General features: G+C 36.5%; 2 protein-coding genes across 2 annotated transcripts; one reads left to right on the forward strand and one right to left on the reverse strand.

Annotated features, from left to right (window-relative positions):
• The first annotated feature begins 1340 nt into the window (after positions 1–1340).
• LOC108465020 (geranylgeranyl pyrophosphate synthase, chloroplastic-like) lies at positions 1341–2995 on the forward strand. The gene has a single exon (XM_017765322.2). The coding sequence runs from the start codon at positions 1692–1694 to the stop codon at positions 2805–2807; it is 1116 nt and encodes a 371-aa protein (XP_017620811.1). The 5' UTR covers positions 1341–1691; the 3' UTR covers positions 2808–2995.
• A 16696-nt stretch (positions 2996–19691) lies between these two features.
• LOC128283850 (uncharacterized) lies at positions 19692–21107 on the reverse strand. The gene has a single exon (XM_053021259.1). The coding sequence runs from the start codon at positions 21105–21107 to the stop codon at positions 19692–19694; it is 1416 nt and encodes a 471-aa protein (XP_052877219.1).
• Between the last annotated feature and the right edge of the window lie 287 nt (positions 21108–21394).

Below are 21394 nucleotides of genomic sequence, written 5' to 3' on the forward strand. Positions count from 1 at the left end.
AATAATATTCAAAAATTGAAATTAACCCTTATCATTTTCATTTGTTCGACGGAGATATGTTTATAATCGAGACGAATTAATTCCCCGGCCATTGCTAACACGATCAAATATCTTAGAAATTATAAAAAAAATAATACTAATTTAGAAAAAAATTAAAGGAAATAGTTAATTAAAGAGAGCTTTGAGAAATTTAGGGAGAAATTTGAGAGATTTTTTTAAATTTTTGGAAGAAATGTTTGTGTGAAAAAAATAAGAGGGGGTTTTATATATATAAGTTTTACCGTTGGACTCCCAACAGGCAAAATTTTAAATGACCCTGAGGATAAAAAACATGGGCTAAAACGCTTCCCTGAGGGAGCGCTTGTGCCATGTCAGCAAAGCGCGTCCACGTTAGTGCGTTTTTGCTGACATGGCAAAAGCGCTCCTTCAGGGACATATTTTGCTAGAATTTTCTCTTAAAACACTCCCATGTAGATGCATTTTAGTATTTTCGGTCATTCCGGTAAATAATAAATAAAGTGACCTATTTCTTTAAATAAAGTAAAAAATGGGCATTTCTTAATAAAATGGTCAATTTTACACCCTTTTAAGGCAATATATATATATTATTTCATGTTTTCTTGTCATAAAAAGGGAAAAAAATCCCGCCAAGATCTCAATTCCTCGTCTTATTAGTGTATGGCTAGAATCTAGTCTACTATATAACCTTTTCTTAAAGAAAATTTTTAAATTAGGAAACCTTGAATTTCTTTTTTCTGAATGGGATCTTCATCTTAATTAGAGAATCTTGATTTCAAGTGGGCAGTTTTGTTGTTTTTAGAATTTGGTTGTGGACAAAATTCAATTATCAAACCCATCTTTTCTAGAGATAGCAAATGATTTGTTTTGTTCGATCAAATGATTATTTTATGTTTTATAGAAAATGATTATTTGATTATATTTGTTTTTTACAGAATATTTAAAATTATTTATATTTTTTCTTAATTTAATATGATAGTGTATTTAGAATTATATGGTGTTTTTATGATTTTATATTATATGTTATCAATGAATGTTTTTAATGTTGGATTTTGACTAAATTTCTTAAAAATATGAAATCTAAAAATGATATTTTTTCTGTTAAAAAATAAATTTTGAAATTATACAATAATTTAACATATTATGCCATGCCATTGCATGGGCATACAAACTGTGTTGTAATATAGTCGATAATAAACGCTGTATTATTTATTATATTATTTAACAAAAAACTCATAATTTATTATTGGATTTGAAGGATAAATAAAAAAATTGAGGATTATAATAAATAAGTAATTGGTGGGGCGTTAGAAAAGATGCCGATGCTACAAGATGCCCAGTTGCCCACCCAAATCCCAAAATCCAATCTTTGTCCTTCTTTGGCTCTCATTAAAAACTAATGCTCATCCAATCTCCATTGCCATTGCCAGTGCCATTGCCATTGCCATCAATATTTTAGCTTTTCTTCCCCCTTTTCCTTCTCCCTCATACATAAGAGTACTAACATTTTCGTCCAACTTGTCATTGCAGGGCTGCAGAATTCAATCTTTAAGTATTTGAAAACTGGAAATTACGTTAGAATTTGCTACTTTTATTTGTTTCTTGGTTCTCTATTTTCATCCCCGTCGAGCTGTTATTGTGCTTCTGAAATCGAAAAAACCCAATCTTTCAAAATGGCTTCATTGAATCTGGGTTATTGGGTTCAGTCTTACTCCATGTCTAACCAAGTTTCTTCCATATCCAAATCCTTTCCTTTACTTAGATCTCTTCCCTTCAATCCTCTCACAACTCAATCATCTTCTACCCTGAAAAAAGTGAACTTCACTTCTCTTCCTTCCATTACCTCAGTCCTTACCAAAGAAGACATTGTCAAGGAAGAAGAACAAGACCCTCAAAAGTCAAGCTTTGATTTCAATTCCTACATGCTTCAAAAAGCAAGTGCAGTTAACCAAGCCTTGGAATCTGCTGTTTCACTCCGTGACCCTGTTAAAATCCACGAAGCAATGCGGTACTCCCTTTTAGCAGGTGGAAAAAGGGTACGTCCGGTGCTTTGTTTAGCAGCCTGTGCACTTGTTGGTGGCCGGGAATCCATGGCTATGCCCGCAGCTTGTGCTGTTGAAATGATCCACACCATGTCTTTAATCCACGATGATTTGCCTTGCATGGACAACGATGATCTTCGTAGAGGAAAACCAACCAACCACAAAGTTTTTGGTGAGGATATAGCTGTGTTAGCAGGGGATGCTCTTTTAGCTTTTGCTTTTGAACATATAGCTGTTTCTACAGTTGGTGTTCCGCCTTCCAGGATTGTAAGAGCTGTTGGGGAATTAGCCAAAGCTATTGGAGGGGAGGGGTTGGTGGCTGGTCAAGTCGTGGACATAATTAGTGAGGGGCTAACAGATGTGGGATTGGATCATTTAGAATTCATTCATGTTCACAAAACTGCTGCTTTGCTCGAAGCGGCAGTGGTTTTGGGCGCCATTGTTGGAGGTGGATGTGATGAGGAGGTGGAAAAGTTAAGGAAATTCGCAAGGTGCATTGGGCTTTTGTTTCAGGTTGTGGATGACATTCTTGATGTAACCAAGTCGTCTAAGGAATTAGGGAAGACTGCAGGGAAAGATTTGGTGGCTGATAAAGTGACTTATCCAAAGTTGATGGGGATACAGAAATCAAAGGAGTTTGCTGAGAAGTTGAAGACTGATGCGATAGAGTTGCTTCAAGGATTTGACCCTGCCAAAGCTGCTCCTTTGATTGCTTTGGCTAATTATATAGCTTACAGGCAAAACTAACTTTTGTTTCTTCTTGTTGTATAATTTATAATCTTGATTTCATTAGACGAAAGGCCTTCACTCGCTGTTTCTTGTGTTTGATTAAAAAACAATGGCTTAGATAAGGAAGCAGGCGAGTTGTGTTAATGTTGGAAAATTCTTCTACAGGGATAATAAAGATAGAATTTTGTTTTTCTCTCAAATAGAAACGTATAGGATTAATCAGTTGGAGTTTAACTGTTTTGGTCTTATGAGTTCCTATATATATATATACATATGCTGATCTCTATTTTTCTGGTTTCATGCGATGTTGATGACTTTTTAGTATGTACTTGTTGTTGTCCTGCTTTTGGTTCTGAGATTTTCTTTCACAGATTCTGGATGAAAACTAGATATTTTAATTTATTAAGTGCCAGGTTATGTGTATCTTTCCATAAACTGCCTGCTTTGGCACTGCCTTGCAAGTCCTTTACCCTTTCCTGTATGGAACTATCAAGTTAAAATACAAGATTAGAAGTTAGAAACAAAGCTTGCTTTGGTTTAATATTATACTCAGGTTACTTTGTTTCCAAGTGTTTATATACCTGGTACTGGAAATTTCTGGCTTGTTTGCTTATGATATTAAAGGATTACCCCAGGGAGAAATAATAAGCAAGTACATGATCTATGTCACTTGTAGTGGAATTTTTTAGGTAAGCATTGCAAAATAAAAACAAGTCTGTGAATCATGTTTGTTTACTTTTAGTACATTTGGTCTCTGAGAAGTGAAGAATTCAACTAAAGTCGAGGAGTTGCAAACCTAAGAACCGAGCTCCATCTGTCTTCAATGCCAATATTCTCCGCAATATTTGGTTTTTAAGTTATGTCTTTCACTTGCTGCAGGCATTTTGAATCTGGGATTTGTCTGCTGTGATATGTAGCCCTTGGGAGATCTTCGTAATTAGTAGAGTTGAAAATTTTCATTGATTCTACTTGCCTATGCATTTCAAATATCTTTATCTAGATAAAAGAATTGAACAGTACTTGTTGAAGGCTTAAGCTGGGGAAATAGTCAATCAGTGTGGTGCTAGTATTAGTTGATTTTCACATCTACAAACTGTGAATGCTTGAAAGTGTTTTTATCTCTGGTTATGGCACTTAACTGTTCAACAAATCACAATCTTTCTTCTTCCTTGCAGCAAGTCAAGAACTGAGGCTTGCTTCATGTTTGTACTTCATCTTCCATTAATGACTTTTCACTTCAGGGGTTAGGCTGCATTATCAAAGCCTAGGACTAGGGTCACCATTTGGCCAAGAACTGAATTATCTTACAATCTATTCAAGATTCTTATTCATTGTTGTAGCCAGCATAGTAAACAATTTGGTCATTGACCAATCTACAATCTAAGCATCTTTACCCATTCCAGTAGTTGTTTTTTTCTGGTGAGATGTTCTCATAATAAAATATTCAAAGAAATAGAAAGGTATTTGATAAAGACGGTAAAGTTAATTTTTTTGAAACCACATTTTAACTCTCGACAAAATCGCTGAGAGGTCTGAAATTGATATACTATATAATGTTTCAATCATTGATGAACATGTAAATTCTGTCATTTTCCAGGTGCATATGCTAATTTATCCATAGCACAAAAACATTGGACAAGAAAACAAACCAGCCCTTATTTTGCAATATATTTCTCAAGAAAAAATTCTACTCAAGAGGAGCATCTTTGAGGATTCCGCCTTGCTTTTCACTTTCACCTTCACTTCTTACAAGAAAAAAAAAAATCCAACCTCTTTACCCTCTACACCATACAAGACTTTGTGACCAACCATTTCAAGGAAGTATATTGGAGAAACAAAAGCCTGCACCAAGTTAATTTTTTCCAATCGATTGAATTGTTTTTAACAAGTGTCTTTATCTTCTATTAATGCTTTGAATTAGTCCCTTTATCCTTTTTTGCGATTTGTATTTAAACACTAACATCACAAAGATGCCAATCGATAGGCCTGCATTGTTCTGTTTGTCTGCAGAAGTACTTTGGTTGAATGAATCTTATGTTTCCAAAGTTTGTCGTTATTAAAAACAGAAGAAGAAGCAATATTTATGAAAACAATGGATTATTGAGGTGGATTTGTTGGCACAAGGAGCAGGGACCAGGATTGTAAATAATCACACCACCTGGGAACTGGAAATCATTTATGTTAAATTGATTTGAACTGTGTGACGACCATTGTAGGCTGGAATATGGTGTTTTATTGACCTTCAAATACAGTTTGAAAACAACTATAGATCTTGAGAGAGATGCATATCATGATCTGAGATCAAACAATTTCATCACATTGGATGCATGAAAGTGATTGAATGGAAATGAAGAAACCAATATTGCCAATGACATCAAGTTAACTTGTCAATTATCAGAACATAATAAAGGCAACTGTCTTCGATTATTGATACATTAGGCATCTATACCCTTTAAAACTTTACTGTTTAAGCATTTTAATGTTCCTCACCGAGAAATATATATATATATATATATATTCAAAGAGAAAGAACAATGCTGGTCTGATGAAATGACCAGGCTTATTCCTGAAAATATTTTATGGCATTTATTCTTTTTCATATCTATAATTAAGTCCTTCTGTTCCTATTCTTGTGTTGCAGATGGCAAAGAGGCGGACCATTATGGTGGTGTAGGGTCTTGGCCCCCCAAAATTTTGGGAAATTTTAATTTTTTTTGAGAAATTTTTAGAAAATTTTAATTAGGCTTTCCAAAATTTTTGAAAATTTTCATTTCTCTTTTAAAATTTTTTCTTGAAAGTAATCATTATGCCTTTCATTTTTTATAAAAAATTAATTGAATACTGTTAAATTTTTTGAAAATTTCTTATTAATCTCACAAAAAATTTAAAAATTTTAATTACACTCCCAAAATTTTTCTTTAAAAAAATTCTCATTTTAACTTTAAAACTTTTGAAAATTTTACTGGGGCTACTGATGACAACCAAACCAAAGCATCCTCCATCCTCTAAGAAAATTGATGGATTTGATGGTAGGCGTTTCAAAAGCTGCCCAGATAAGGGTATTGAACACATTCAACTAGATTTCAATGAATATTTCAAATAGAGCAAATTATTTTATACCTAAAAATGAGGATTATGTTTGGTAAGACCAAAAAAATTAATTCAGGAGCCAACCAGCTTTGAACAACCGAAGAACATATAGAAATGAAATTAAATGAAGCCAGCTCAAAGAAAGGGTTTGCTGACTAAGTTCTATTCACAACTATACGAGATAACCATTGCCACGCTTGAGTCATTCAAAATCCGACCAAACTTTCACAAGTAGGGGCAATTAATCAATAACGATACAAAGTGGGGGGGGGGGGGGGTTGGCCTGTTTAGTGATGAATGTCAGGCGCAGTTCTTGATGTAGTCATCCAAATCATGCAAGGTTTCATCAGTTTAAACAAACTATAAACTTGAATAAACAATCATATCTTCTTTATAGGAGTAGAGACCTTTGTATTTTGTATGTTAGGAGCTTCCCATGCTTATTATTTTTTAAAAACAAATGGATCAAGCTTCAAAATTTTAACGATAAGGATAAATGTTTTCGGCGTTGACATTGCAAAAAAGAATTCATATTTGATGAAATTCTCGTTTATCCAAAACTAGAAAAAGAACCCCAAGCTATTGCCAATAAATTTCCCCAGAATACAGGGAGAAATAATGCAGGTTGAGGTTACGTCAATCTGATATCATTTTCATTTTCATAGCCTAGAAATCATTGTACCAAGTTAACGGAATTTTTTCTTTAAGGATTTAACAGAGCAACATCATCTACTTTTGACAATCCAATATCAAACATTTTCTATCTCAAGCAAAACTCCATCTATTATTTCTGAATGAAGTTTGGCAAATATAAAATTCCAAAGTCATTGGCTGTTTTGCGGAAATTACCGAAGATGCTGTTGGCATGAGAGCAAATACGAGACCTTTGAGTTCTAAGATTACCTTTTTTTTAATTATATCTAAAATGGATCCTATTTTTAAATTAAATTGTAAATATGATTTTTATTAATAATAATAATAAAATTTTAAATGATAAATATAAACCTGATTCATTAAATTATAATTAAAATTTAAAACTAAAATCTCAACACAAATCACAAAATTGCATGCAACAATGAGATATAATAACATCATACATCACTGTTTTTTTTTAAATCTTATAAAAACATCTTTTAAATATAAAAATTTTCGATATATTTAAACATAATCAACTTTGAAAGCCTAACCGTTAAATTTAAAAATCTATACATGCAATATATTTAATATCTACAAATATATTATATTTCAAATAATTTATATAAATAGTAAACTCGCCCGAACTAGTTAATAAATATTTAAAATGTCTATAATCATGTTAAATCTTTAAAGTTTTATTGATAACTTAAATCATATATATTGGTGAGCAAAAAAGTTATTGATAAATAAACTTCAAGAATCTAATGAAGGTTAATAATTGTTTTAGTTTGGCTCTAACACGACAATATATAACTAGAATATCAACTTTTATAAATAACTTATGTAGTAATTCTTTATAGAACAATCAATTAATATTTAAAGATTGAAGAACATAATAAAATTTTGTTTCAAGTTTTTACGGTTATGACATTCCAAGTGAAATTTGAGTCTTATTTATAAAAACTTCATATCGATCAAATAGAAACATATTTGGATAGTCACATTTTAGTAAGAGTTGAAGCTATCCAAATAAGTATCTAATACCTCTTAATTAATAACTAAGAGATATAATTTTTAGTAATTTAGAGACATAGTTCATTTTTCATAAAAAAAAATCCATAACTCATCACTTATAATTTAGTTGATAATTTTTGGATTATTTATTGTTGGAAAATATACTACTGCCAAAAAAAATTTGTTAGCACTGACTGGAAAAATAAACCAAGAATTAAGAAATCAAAATTTACTACACTGTGGAAGAACTACTACCTTAGAAATGAATTCACCATGATCGGTGTAATCGTCCAATGAACGTCGTCCTCCAAGGTTAACACAGTGCTTTAGTATTCGTACACCCGAATAAAGAAGATGGGACACAATTGGTATTGCTCTTCGCAGGGAAATCACACTAGGATCAATTTCCAAGAAAGTTTGGAGGGGTCACAGTCGATCACGCTTAAAACCCAAACTCCTAGAAATAATTTCTTCTAATGTAATTTAGGGAAAAACGATAGAATTTTTAGAAAAGAATGGGAAAAGAGGCGAGGAGGAGAAAATAGTTCTTTGATTGCTATGTTTGTTTTCTTTGTGAAAAATGAGGAAAAAAACTCTCTATTTATACTAGTAATAGAAAGGTAAAATAGTAAATAGCAAGGGTATTTATACTAGTAATAGAAAGGTAAAATAGTAAATAGCAAGGGCAAAAGAGTAAAATTCGTAGGGCCAGTTATAGTTTTGACCTACCATTTCCGCACAACAGTATAATTTGTTCCATATTTTCGTAATATTAAAAAAAATGTGGAGGAATAAAACTGTTTTAAAGAAATTATTTTCTGGAAAAATATAAGAATTTTATCCAAAAAGAAATGCACGTGATACATGTTGAAGAAACATGTTAACATGGGCACAGACATGGACTGTGTCGGGCATCGACAACGTGCGCGTATGAAGGCTATAGCCTAACTACTCAATGAGAGTAAAAAGTAATGCTATATTCAATGAGAGTAAAAAATAATGTTATTTATAAACCTTCTCAATAGTTTATACTTAACCAATGTGGGATATACCCATTTACCAACAATCCTTTGCATTACCAACAATCCCCCACTAATGCAAAGTAAATTTGAAAATTTTTGTAAACACAAGAATAAGTAGAGATATTTCCAGTTAAAATGTGAGAAGAGCAACAACGAAATTAGTCGCTTAAGCATTAGTATCTTGTGGATTTGAACTAGCATATAGTGAAATGAGTGATTATTTTCTTTAACAAGTGAATGAATCTTGAACTTGTTAAGATAGGAGTTAACTCATGATACACAACTAATCTAAGATCCAATTGATGTTCTGCGATAAATCAGCAAGTTTTTGGCCAATGCACCTCGGGATGCTAGTAAGTACTCTAGAAAAACTACCCAAATGTTTTTCACAGAAGATGGCTAGTCCTTCACACTTATGTAGGTGATTTCATCTAGCCTATCTCAATATAGACCGCCTGAATTAAGGCTATAAAATCATTAGGAGCATTTATTAAGCTCATCCTCTCAAATTTAGATTCTATGAATTCATCAAGTTCATCTCAATAGGACCATCCACACTCTCGGATATGAACTCATTAAGAGTAATAAACTCAACCTCTCAAGTCAGTGAATTTATCAAGTCTGTCTCAATAGGACCACCTAAACTCTTGGCTATGAACTCATTAAGAGTAAGAACTCATCCTTATACATGTATATCGTTTGCCATAGGGATAGGTAAAATGTATACTATGAGTCTTTCCATGGTTTCGTTTGACCACATTGAACTTAAAAAACTATGTTGGGTATCCACCATGAATTCCTCAACCACTGAGCTTAAAACCCATCCCCATCGACGAATCAAGTACCATTCTCCTACTTAACCCTTTGGTTAGTGGATCAGCTAGGTTCCTTTCAAACCTCGCGTACTACAACTTGAGTACTCCATTCTTTATTAAATGTCTCACAGATTCATGTCTTATTCGAATATGCCTCTTCTTACCATTGTAAGCTTGGCTCTTAGCAATGCAATTTGTGGCTTGTGAGTCACATAATAGAGATATGTTAGGTACTAGTTTCCCTTATAAATGAATCTCTGCTAGTAGATTCTTAAGCCACTCGACTTCTTTCTCGACTAAGTCAAGTGCTATGAACTCAGACTCTATCGTGGAGCGAGCAATACAAGTCTGTTTAGTAGACTTCCAAAAAATGGTTGCTCCACCCAAAGTAAAAACATACCCACTTGTAGAGCTCACCTTATCATTATTAGTTACCCAATTTACTTCAGAATAACCTTCAAGGACTGCAGAGTATCCGATAAATTCCAACTCCCAAGTTATTTTACCTTTAAGTTATTTAAGCAAACGCTTTAGAGCATTCCAATGCTCATTGCTTGGATTATGGGTATATCTACTTAATCTACTAACTGCATAAGCAATGTCTGACTGAGTGTAGTTCATCAAGAATATAAGACTTTCAATAATCTTAGTATACTCTAATTGAGAAACATCATTTCCTCTATTCTTTAATAGTTGTATGCTAGAATCATAAGGAGTTCTCAAAGGGATTCCATCAAAGCTATTAAATTTTTTTTAACACTTTCTCTATATAGTGAGACTGGCTTAATGCAAATCCCTTTTTTTGATTTTGTAACCTTAACTCTTAAGATTAAATCTACCTCTCCCAAATCAATCATTTCAAATCTGGTAGATAAGAAAGTGTTGGTTTTATTAATGGATTCTATATTAGAACTAAAAATTAACATGTCATCTACATACAGACTTATGATGACACAATCAGAACCAAACATATTAGAATACATACATGCATCTTCATCATTAACAATAAAACTAAAACTGAGAATAATCTTATAAAATTTCTCATACCATTGTTTTGTTTGAGAACATACAAAGATTTTTTGAGTCTGCAAACTTTATCTTCCATACCAGGTGCCACAAATCTTAAAGGTTGCTCAATGTAGATTTCCTCATCCAAATCACTATTCAAGAAAGTTGTATTCATATCCATTTGATGTACCAGCTGTCGTAACCATTTTTTTGAAAACAAACGGGAATCGACTTGGATTTTGAAAATAAAAGAACGGGAGTCGCCACCGATCCTTTTTGACGAGGTGTGATCGGGTCACCTCATAAAAGTGGTTGTTTTTAATAGATAGTTTGGTTTATTTAAACAACAATTTTGATCTACAAGAATCAAGAAAAGCAGGTTCGGAGTCGATTACATACGAGGAAGGATTAGCACCCTCGATACGCCCAAAATTGGTACCTAGTTGATTAATTAGTGTCTTAGTGTCGAAAATTAAAAAACTTGAAAGAATTTTAAAATACGATCCTTCTTTATAGAAAGCTCAAGTGTTAAAGACCTCTCGTCTCAAAATATAAAATGTCACACCCAGTAAGTTAGGACACGACATCTTAAATTTTCGAGAGCGAGCTTGCCTTTTATGGAATCGTGTATTTTATTAAAAGGGTATTCGATTATTTAGAATAAGCGAGAGAAGTCGAAACCCAGTAAGTTAGGGCACGTTTTCTCAATTCTCAAACACCGAATATTGCCTTTATTTCTAAACAAAATTCTTATTTCGAGATGACGAAATATCATACCCGGTAAGTTAGGGCACAACACTTCACATCTTCGAGAATAAGCATTTTTAAGACTCGTATAGCAATTTAAAAGAGTATCCTGTTATTTAAGTTAAATGAGAAAAATCGTAACCCAGTAAGTTAGGGCACGATTATCTCGAATTACCAAATACGGAATATCACTTTTATGAAAGAATTATTTTGAGGCATTGAGTAAAAACATAATGTGATTTATAGTAAACATAAATTAATATGAATAATAACATAATGACCAGATGCGATAGTGTCGAAAGCAATAATATGAATAGTTGTAAAAGACGATATAATGACTATGTGAAATTAATTAGTCTAACAAAAGAGGGTAATAATATTCAAAATGTTTGAATATAAATAATAACAAAAGGATATGTATATATATATATATGCAATACTAATAATAGTGGGAATAATAATAAAATGACGTTAGAATAAATACAAGCATGAATATAATAATGATGACAATAAGAAGAATAATACATTAAAATATGTTATTATCAATAATATTAGTGAGAAAAAAACGGGATGATGATAGTGTAGTAAGAAAAATAATAATATGTAAATAGAGATAATGGTAGTGAATAAATTTAATAGTAACAATGTTAATAATAGTATTAGTAATAAAACAAAAAAAATAAAATAAAAGTAATAATAATAACTCTTGTAATAATGACAACATAAAATTAATGATACAAGAATATAAAAATAATAATACAAATAACTAAGTATGAAAAGGAAATGTAACTTTAATGGTAATAATAAGGAAAATAATAATAATAACGTAATAATAATAAAGTGGTAACGAAAGTAAAAAGAAAATAATAATAACTATAATGGTAAAGTATAATAATACAAGAAATTAATAAAATTAATTAATTTAATAATAAAGGAGTAAAATATCCCAACTAGGGACTAAATTGAACTTAAAAAAGAATTTGGGGCCGATTCGAAAATATACAAAGAAGAAAGGGACCAATTTGAAGGTGCGAATAGCATATAGGGTCCAAAAATGAAATAATCCCCGCCCTCCTAAACGACGTCGTTCGAATGGGGGCCCAAAATGAAACCAAAGTAAATTTTAAGGTATAATTGAAATAAATAAAAAACTTAATTGCGAGAAGAGGGAAAAGCGGAGGGACTTATTGAGAAAATATCCCATTAGGACAAAAACGCGCGGATCCCCTAGCGTGTCGGGTCGCCTGCGCGGGTCGAGGGCCAAACGGCGCCGTTTTGAGGTCTCCATAATCCCCTTAAAACTACGTCGTTTTATACTCTTATATAAACTAAAATTTTTTAAAATTTCATTCTTCCCTTTTGTTTTTCAAAAAATACTTCTTTTCTCTCTGCAGAGTTCTCTGGTCCGGTCTAGGCTCGTGACGACTCTAGTCTTCATGCATGGCGTAAATCACGACCACCACCGCAAGTTTCGAAAAAGGTGTATTTTTTATTTTATTTTTATATTTTCCTCTTTATTTTAATAATATATATATATGCACCACCATGTAATCGGAAAAAAAAAGTAAAAAGAAGAAAGAAGAACCGATTCAAACTTGGAAAATTTAAACACCTTCGATCTCTCGGTTTTGATTTCTTCCTTGGGCTTCGTTCTTTGCTCTTGATATATTGATGATATCTGTTCTTTGCTTTGTATCTTTTTTTCAAATCTAATATTGTTTCTTACTTATCAAAAATGCCGATCTCTACAATGGTTTTGGATTCACCTCTTATAGGCATTTTTACAACTTGCTTCTTTGTTGTCATCTCTTTTTACTTTATTGATGCAGTAAACGGTGGTGGAGCAGAGGGGAGCACATGCTGGCGTCGGTGGTGGAGCAGAGGGGAGCACATGCTGGCGGCTAGGGTTCCTGTTTCTTTGTTTGTGGTGTTTTTAGGTTACTGTTGGGCTTAGTGGGTTAGTAGATGGGTTTTGGGCTAGGGATTTAGTGGTTTTTGGGTATTGGGTTGGTTAAATTTGGCCTGTACAGCTGCCCCTCTTTGCTCGTTGTCGTGTAACGAGAATGGAGCAAAGACTCCAAAAGGGCCAAATTTGCCTGGTCTCACCGGGTCTCGACTTCTTCGGTGCCCATCTTCTTCAAGTATCTTCAATGTGCTCCCCTGCAACTTCAGGGGATATGATTTGTAATGATCTGCTTTAATGCAACTTCAAAGAGATAAGTTCTGTAATCTGTTCCACTGCAACTCTATGGAGCTAAGACATGTGACTTCAATCTACTCCATTGAAACTTCAAGGAGATCTGTTGTGGCTTCGATCAACTCCACTGCTGTTTTAGAAAGAAGATATTTAATTTTCAGCCTGTTACCCTACTGCTTAAGGGATTAAGGCTCGTCAACTTTGATCTGTTTCCCTACTGCTTAGGGTTTTAGATCTGTATACTTAACCTGTTACCCTACTGCTTAGGGGCTTAAGGTTCTTCGTCTTCGATCTGCTCCACTACTGCTTAGGGAGATAAGATCTGCAATTTAACCTGTTACCCTACTGCTTAGGGGTTTAAGGTTCTTCGTCTTCGATCTACACCACTACTGCTTAGGGAGATAAGATCTGCAATTTGGTTTGTTTCCCTACTGCTTAGGGGTTTAAGACCCTATGAACATCAGCTTGTTACCCTTCTGCTTAGGGGGTTAAAGCTTGGTAGTTTGAATCTGCTTCACTGCATTCGAGGAGGCAAGATCTGTAATTTTCAACCTATTACCCTACTACCTAGGGGGTTAAGGTCTGTAAATCTGGCTTGTTACCCTACTGCTTAGGGGGTTAAAGCTTGTAGATTTGGCTTGTTACCCTACTGCTTAGGGGGTTAAAGCCCATCATCTTTGATCTGTTTCCCTACTGCTTAGGGGGTTAAGATCTTCATCTTCGATCTGTTTCCCTACTGCTTAGGGAGATAAGATCTGCAATTGATCTGTTACCCTACCGATTAGGGGTTTAAGACCCTTCGTCTTCGATCTGTTTCCCTCTTGCTTAGGGGTTAAGATCGTAAATCTTCACTGTTACCCTACTGCTTAGGGAGGTAAGACTTATGAATTCACTGATTCTAGGGACATGGCCTGTAGAATCAGTTCCATGTATTTATGCTTATGTCAAAGAATTAGGATGTTATGATCAAAATGAATCAAATGTTCCTAATTAGATGCATTTATGAATGATCTATGAATGTATGAGTGCAGTATGTTGTGAGCATGAATCCCTGTTTAGGTTGCCATTGCTCTTTGTTCACCAAGGTTCCTTCACTGAAATGGTACCCTGTCTTCTTGTTGAGTTCAAATTTTGAGCGGAAAACCCAAGAGGTAGTCCCCATTTAAACCTCTTCTTCTCGAGATGCTTCCAATCTTTGAGTTTGGTTAGTTCTAAATAATAGTCTGTTTGTGTTCTGTACTATTTAGAAACTTTCAGAGTAATGTGCAGAACTCTTTTTGCAAAAATGGTTTTAGTCCATTAATCATCATTTCAATGCAAAATGCTTGAAAAAGATTATAACAACGACAAAAACTGAAATTTATCAGGAACAACATTTGATGGGAATATATTAATCGCAGTCAACAAACATTGCTGGAATACAAAAATGAATAAAAGGGAATAGGTGCCCCAGATATCGCAGCGTGAGTTTCTCTGTACTAACTTCTTGAGGACTCTTTTTTTTTTTTTTGCCCAACATGTGTTTAGGGGATCTAGAGTACTCTTGCAGATGCCCCAAAATGTAACATCTCTCCTCCTTGTTAATTTAGGTGCCATAAGACCATCGCATGCCCCACCTTTGATCAAAATTTGAATCGCCCTTTTACGGGTTTTCAATTCAAAATCCCTTTGGTCTCAAGGTGCTCTTTGCAAGTTTTCACCCTGGCCTCTCCTTTTTTTTTTTTTTTAGGCGAAGTATTTCTTAACTGAATACGAATTCACGGGATTGGATAAGGTCTTGCCATCCATTTCAGCCAATATCAATGCTCCGCCAGAAAAGGCTTTCTTCACCACATAAGGCCCTTCCCAATTTGGCATCCATTTTCCTCTGAAGTCCTTTTGTATGGGCAGAATCTTTTTTAGTACTAGGTCTCCCTCGTGGAACTCTCTAGGACGAACCTTTTTGTTGTAAGCTCGCATCATTCGCTTTTGGTACATCTGACCATGGCGAATAGCCCGTAGCCTCTTTTCTTCAATCAAATTCAATTGATCGTATCGGGACTGGATCCATTCTGCTTCATCCAACTTTACTTCTGACAAAACTCTGAGGGAAGGGATCTCGACCTCGATAGGTAAAACCGCCTCCATTCCATAGACTAATGAGAAAGGCGTTGCCCCAGTAGAAGTTCTGATAGACGTTCGGTAAGCATAGAGGGCAAATGGTAGCTTCTCATGCCAATCTTTATAAGTTTCTGTCATCTTTCCTACAATCTTCTTAATGTTCTTATTGGCTGCTTCGATTGCACCGTTCATCTTGAGCGTCTGATAACGAGTTGTGGTGTCGATCTTGAGCGACTGCAGACATCCGCTATCGTCTTTGTTATTTAAATTCAATGCGTTGTCAGATATGATCCTTTCTGGCATTCCATATCGACAGATGATTTCCTTTTTTAGGAACTTGCTAACTGCTGATTTAGTGACATATGAAGAGGCCTCCACCCATTTGGTGAAATAATCGATGACCACAAAGATGAAACGATGCCCATTTGAAGCTTTTGGCAAAATTGGCCCAATCACATCCATGCCCCCACATCGAGAAAGGCCATGGCGAGGTCATGATATGCAGAGGTGAGGGAGGCACATTAATCTTGTCTCCATATATTTGGCACTTATGACATCTTTTGGCGTAGTTAATACAGTTTCCTTCCATGGTGGACCAATAATAACCGAACCTCATAATTTGCCTGGCCATTGTAAAACCATTAGCGTGTGTCCCGCAGATGCCCTCGTGGACTTCTTCCAAGATTTTCTTAGCCTCAATGGCGTCTACACATCTTAATAGTACCTGATCCTTCCTTTTTTTGTACAGGATCTCCCCATCTAAGACATAGTCACTGGCCAGTCTTCTCAACGTTCTCTTGTCATTCTCAGTAGCTTAGTTAGGGTACTCACGATTCTTCACATATCATAAGATGTCGTGGTACCAAGGGTGATCATCATTTTCCTCTTCTTCTTCAAGGTTGTAACAATGAGCCGGGGCCTCGTAAATGCTCATTTGGATTGGTTTCACATCCTCTGGTTGGTTCACCTTGATCATAGAGGCCAAAGTTGCTAGGGCGTCAACCATCTGATTTTCTTCTCGTGGGAGGTAGTAGAAGACAATATCACCAAACTCTTTAATTAACTCAAGGATCAACCTCCGGTAATTGATCAGTTTGGGGTCTCTTGTCTCCCATTCACCTTTGAGTTGATAAATCACTAGGGCAGAATCTCCATATACCTCTAACACCTTGATTTTACGTTCTATGGCCGCACGTATTCCCATGATGCATGCCTCGTATTTGCCATATTGTTCGTGCAGTCGAAATCCAATTTACTAGTGAATGGATAATGATCTCCACTCGGGGACACCAGAACTGCCCCGATTCCGTTACCCATGGCATTTGATGCTCCGTCAAAGTTTAGCTTCCAAGGGTGACCCTCTTGAGGATCTTCTTCGGTGGTTGCTATGCACATTAGATCTTCATTTGGGAAATCAAAGTTCAGAGGCTCGTAGTCCTCTAGGGCTCTGCTGGCTAAGAAATCTGCTATCGCACTCCCTTTTACGGCCTTCTAGTTCACATAGACTATATCGAATTCAGAAAGTAGAATTTGCCATCGGGCCATTCTCCCGTTCAAGGCAGTTGACTCCATCAAGTACTTCAGAGGATCCATTTTAGAGATCAGCCAAGTTGTATGGTACAACATGTATTGTCTCAGTCTTCGGGTTGTCCAAATCAAGGCACAGCACAACTTTTCAATGAACGAGTATCTCATCTCACACTCAGTAAACTTTTTACTGAGGTAATATATCGCTTTTTCTTTCCTTCCCGATTCATCGTGTTGGCCAAGTACGCATCCCATAGAATTTTCAAATACCGTCAAATACAGTATCAATGGCTTATCTGGATTAGGTGGTGTTAATACTGGTGCATTAGACAAATATTGCTTAACTTTGTCGAAGGTCTTCTGGCATTCCTCGTCCCAACCACCAGGGTTGTGTTTCTTAAGGAGACGGAATATGGGGTCACATTTCTCGGTTAGTTGTGAAATAAACCGAGTGATGTAATTTAGTCTTCCTAGGAATCCTCAAACTTCCTTCTGAGTGCGTGGTGGAGGTAACTCTTGTATGGCTTTGACTTTGTCTGGGTCAATCTCAATCCCTTTTCCACTGACCACGAATCCTAGTAATTTTCCTGACCTGGCTCCGAAGGTACATTTTACGGGGTTGAGTTTCAACTGGAATTTTCTCAACCTCGAAAATAATTTCCTCAAGACTTGCACATGCTCTTCTTCTGTCCGAGATTTGGCAATCATGTCGTCGATATAGACTTCAATTTCTTTATGCATCATATCATGAAATAGGGTTACCATGGCTCTCTGATATGTTGTTCCTGCATTTTTCAATCCGAATGGCATTACTTTATAGCAAAAGGTTCCCCACATGGTCACAAATGTGGTTTTATTCATGTCTTGAGGATGCATCTTGATCCGATTGTACCCAGAAACCATCCATGAAGGAGAAGAGTGAGTAACTGCCGTGTTGTCCACTAAGGTGTCGATATGAGGCAACGGAAATTATCTTTCGGGTGGCCTTGTTTAAGTCTCGTAGTCTACACACATCCGTACCTTTCCATCCTTTTTAGGGGACGGGACGATGTTGGCTACCCATTCCAAGTACTTAACTACTTGTAAGAAACCAGCATCAAATTGCCTCTTGACTTCCTCTTTTATCTTCAATAGAACATCGGGCCGCATCCTTGAAGCTTTTTTTGGGCGGCTTGCATTCTTCTTTGATGGGGAGCTGTGTACCACAATGTCGAGATTTAGCCGGGCATATCTGGTATGTCCATGCAAAGACATCCTTGAACTCTTGGAGTAACTCAATAAGGTCCCGCTTTATCTCTGTGGTGATGCAAGTTCCGATCTTTACTTCTCTCCTTTCTAGTTCATCTCCCAAGTTCACGACTTCTACGGTCTATTTGTGGGGTAGAATCTGTTTCTCCTCGTGTTGTACCATCCTTAACAAATCAGGGGATAAGTTACAATCTCTGTCATCTTCAAATTCTTCGGATCCCTCTAGACACATATCGCGCTCGAAAGGAGACTCCGAATTAATAGCAAGGTCACTCACATCGTTGATATCTGGAGACCTGTTTTAGGCATAAAGGAAGATACAAAGAACAAAATAATCTAAGAACAATGGTATGTACGTTATGATTATGAATGAAAGAATAAAAGAATATTCGCACTGAATAAGACAAAAGGATGCATTTCATTGAAATAACGATTTTGAACATAGGCTTATTTCACAAAAAGACACTTATTACTTCTAGGCCTAGGGTAATAAGCGTGTTTTGGGCATTACTCTGTGTTAGTTTTAAAGACTACGAGAATCTCTTCCATGATCCAATTATTCAAAACACTTTCGGCTCATAAGGGCGAATGCCGCCCATTTCTTCTCGGTTCCTCCTTGAGCGTGGCATTAATGCTTAAGCTTTCCCACATTTCTTCAGTGGACTCTTGGCCTACCGATCTTCCTTCGGTATAAATAGTTCCTCCCGACACAAATGTTCTGGATATATGGGGAAAGGTCATTGGCTTCCATTTAACCTCTTCCCCTTTCAAACGCGCTCTTCTCTTTTCTTGTTTCTTCTCTTGCTCCTCTTTCTTTTGTCTTGCATCTGGCTTGAATCCTAAGCCAAAGCGGTCCCTTTTGCCCGTGAGCATAGGTACTTTGACCCTTCCTTGTAGGCTTCTTCCAAGTCTTTTCCCTGGCAAGGCTCCCTTCCCAACCATCAGTTGTAGTCCCATTCTTGTGGTTTTGGAAAGTTTGGGTGTCGGGACTTTATTTCCTTCGACAACAAAGGTCGCATTTACAAACTCCAACGATCGAAAAGAACATTCTATGGCTTCATCATCTGTCCTCACATATGGTGCGTTGCTGGTAACAGATGCAATGATGTCTTCCTCCGCATTTATAGTCACCAATCGACCCTCCGTTATAAGTTTGAGCTTCTGATGTAATGATGACGGCACTGCCCCCGCCGAGTGGATCCATGGTCTTCCCAATAGGCAATTGTAAGAGGGTTTGATGTCCATTACTAAGAAGTCTACCTCGTACGTGCTAGGACCGATTTGAAGGGATAATTCAATCCTCCCCATCACTTTCCTTTCAGTACCGTCAAACGCCCTTACTACATTTTGGCATGTTTTCATATGGGAACTATCCACGGGCAACCTATTCAGTGTGGATAGGGGTAAGACGTTTAGTGTTGATCCATTATCGATCAATACACCCGGTAATGTGTACCCCTTGCAACAGCGTGGTAATGTCTTGAGGCCTTTGTGGACCCTATACCTCCGGTGGTATTTCGTTGTCGTTAAAGAAAATAAAATTGTCGGCGCTGATATTGTTGACCAGGCGGTCTAGTTTGTTAACAGAGATGTCATGCGCGACGTATGTCTCGTTCAGCACTTTCATTAACGCGCTCCGATGCGTTTCTGAGCTCAAAAGTAAAGCTAGCACCGAAATACGAGCCGGTTGCTTATGTAACTGTTCCACGACGCTGTACTCACTGTGTTTTAAAAATTTTAAGAATTCCCTGGCTTCATTCTCGGTTACAGACTCATTGACTGGCGATTCGAACCCGACTGTCTTTTCTTTCCTTTGCTCAACTGTTGGGATTCTTTCTTCGGCAATTTTGGTTCCTGTACCCTCGGGAACATAACGTCTCCCACTGCGTGTAAAAAAACCTACATCTTGGTTTTGTTGTGAAGCACTGGCCGGGCTCTTCTTTCCTGGGATCGTCACATTGCAGCTGTAATTCCATTGTACCCTCTTGCTATCTTTATAAGGGAAAGCAACGGGCTTCTGGATCACGACTTTGGGGGTGACTTGTGTCCCGTCTTCATTAGTTCTTAAGCGTGATATGATAACCAATGGGTGGTTGATTTTACAAGTGTTTCTCGTCGACCCTTCATCTGAAGCACACACGTCTGTTCTTTCTGGGCTCCTAGCATACTTGAAGAATTCCAGCTCCTTATTATCCATTAACCCTTGTACTAGAGCCCTGAATTCGCGACATTTCTGAATCTCATGGTCCTCTTGATTATGGAACTCGCAATAACTTTTTGCTCCTTGGTGTCTGTCCCTTGAATTCTGTGTTACCAACCCTTTTTCCACCATTTTCTTCCATACTTCTTTTAGTGGAGTATTCACTTCTGCAACATTCATCTTAATTTCCTTCCCTGAACTCTCGATTATGGCATTTATACCCTTATCCCCATGATTAGGTAACGGGTTTTCTCCACTAGGTGTATCATCGAATTTCACGATACCCATGTTGATGAGTCTTTCAACCAGCTTCTTGAAAGTGGTACAGTTTTCTATCGAGTGCCCTGTGGCTCCTGCATGGTATTCGCATTGGGCGTTTGCGTCGTACCATTTGGGGAATGGGGGTTGCATCGGCTTTAGATAGAAGGGCGACACTACATGGGCATCGAATAAACTCTGGTACAATTCCTTGTAGGACATCGGGATAGGCGTAAACTGGACCCTTTCCGTGTTATGCCTTGGGTTGAAGTCTCGTCTTGCGAAGCCCTGATGGCTAGTAGTCACCACTTTTGGTTGGCTCATAGTGACTGGCTTATTATGTATACTCGTGTTGTTCACATCATTCTCTTTCCTTCTCGGGGCTGGTCTCTTAGCACTTTCCCCTGCTTCAATCCTTCCACATCTTATCGCGTTCTCTATCATTTCTCCAGACATTACTATATGCGAGAAGCTTTAGTAGCGTTCCCTAGCATGTGGTTGATGAATGGAGCCTTGACGTGTTGATAAAGAGCATGGTCGTTTCTTTCTCTAGAAGAGGTGGTTGAACTTGCGTTGCTACCTCTCTCCATCTTTGGGCGTATTGCCTGAAACTCTCATTTTGTTTCTTCTCCATGTTCTGTAACGTGACTCTATCGGGGCCATATGCATCACGTGGATCTTGCTTCATGAAAGCTTGTGCTAAATCCTCCATGAACTGATCAGTTACGACTCGGTTGGTTGTA

The sequence above is a fragment of the Gossypium arboreum genome, chromosome 11, assembly GCF_025698485.1.
Source record: "Gossypium arboreum isolate Shixiya-1 chromosome 11, ASM2569848v2, whole genome shotgun sequence".
NCBI classification, from domain to species: Eukaryota; Viridiplantae; Streptophyta; class Magnoliopsida; order Malvales; family Malvaceae; genus Gossypium; species Gossypium arboreum.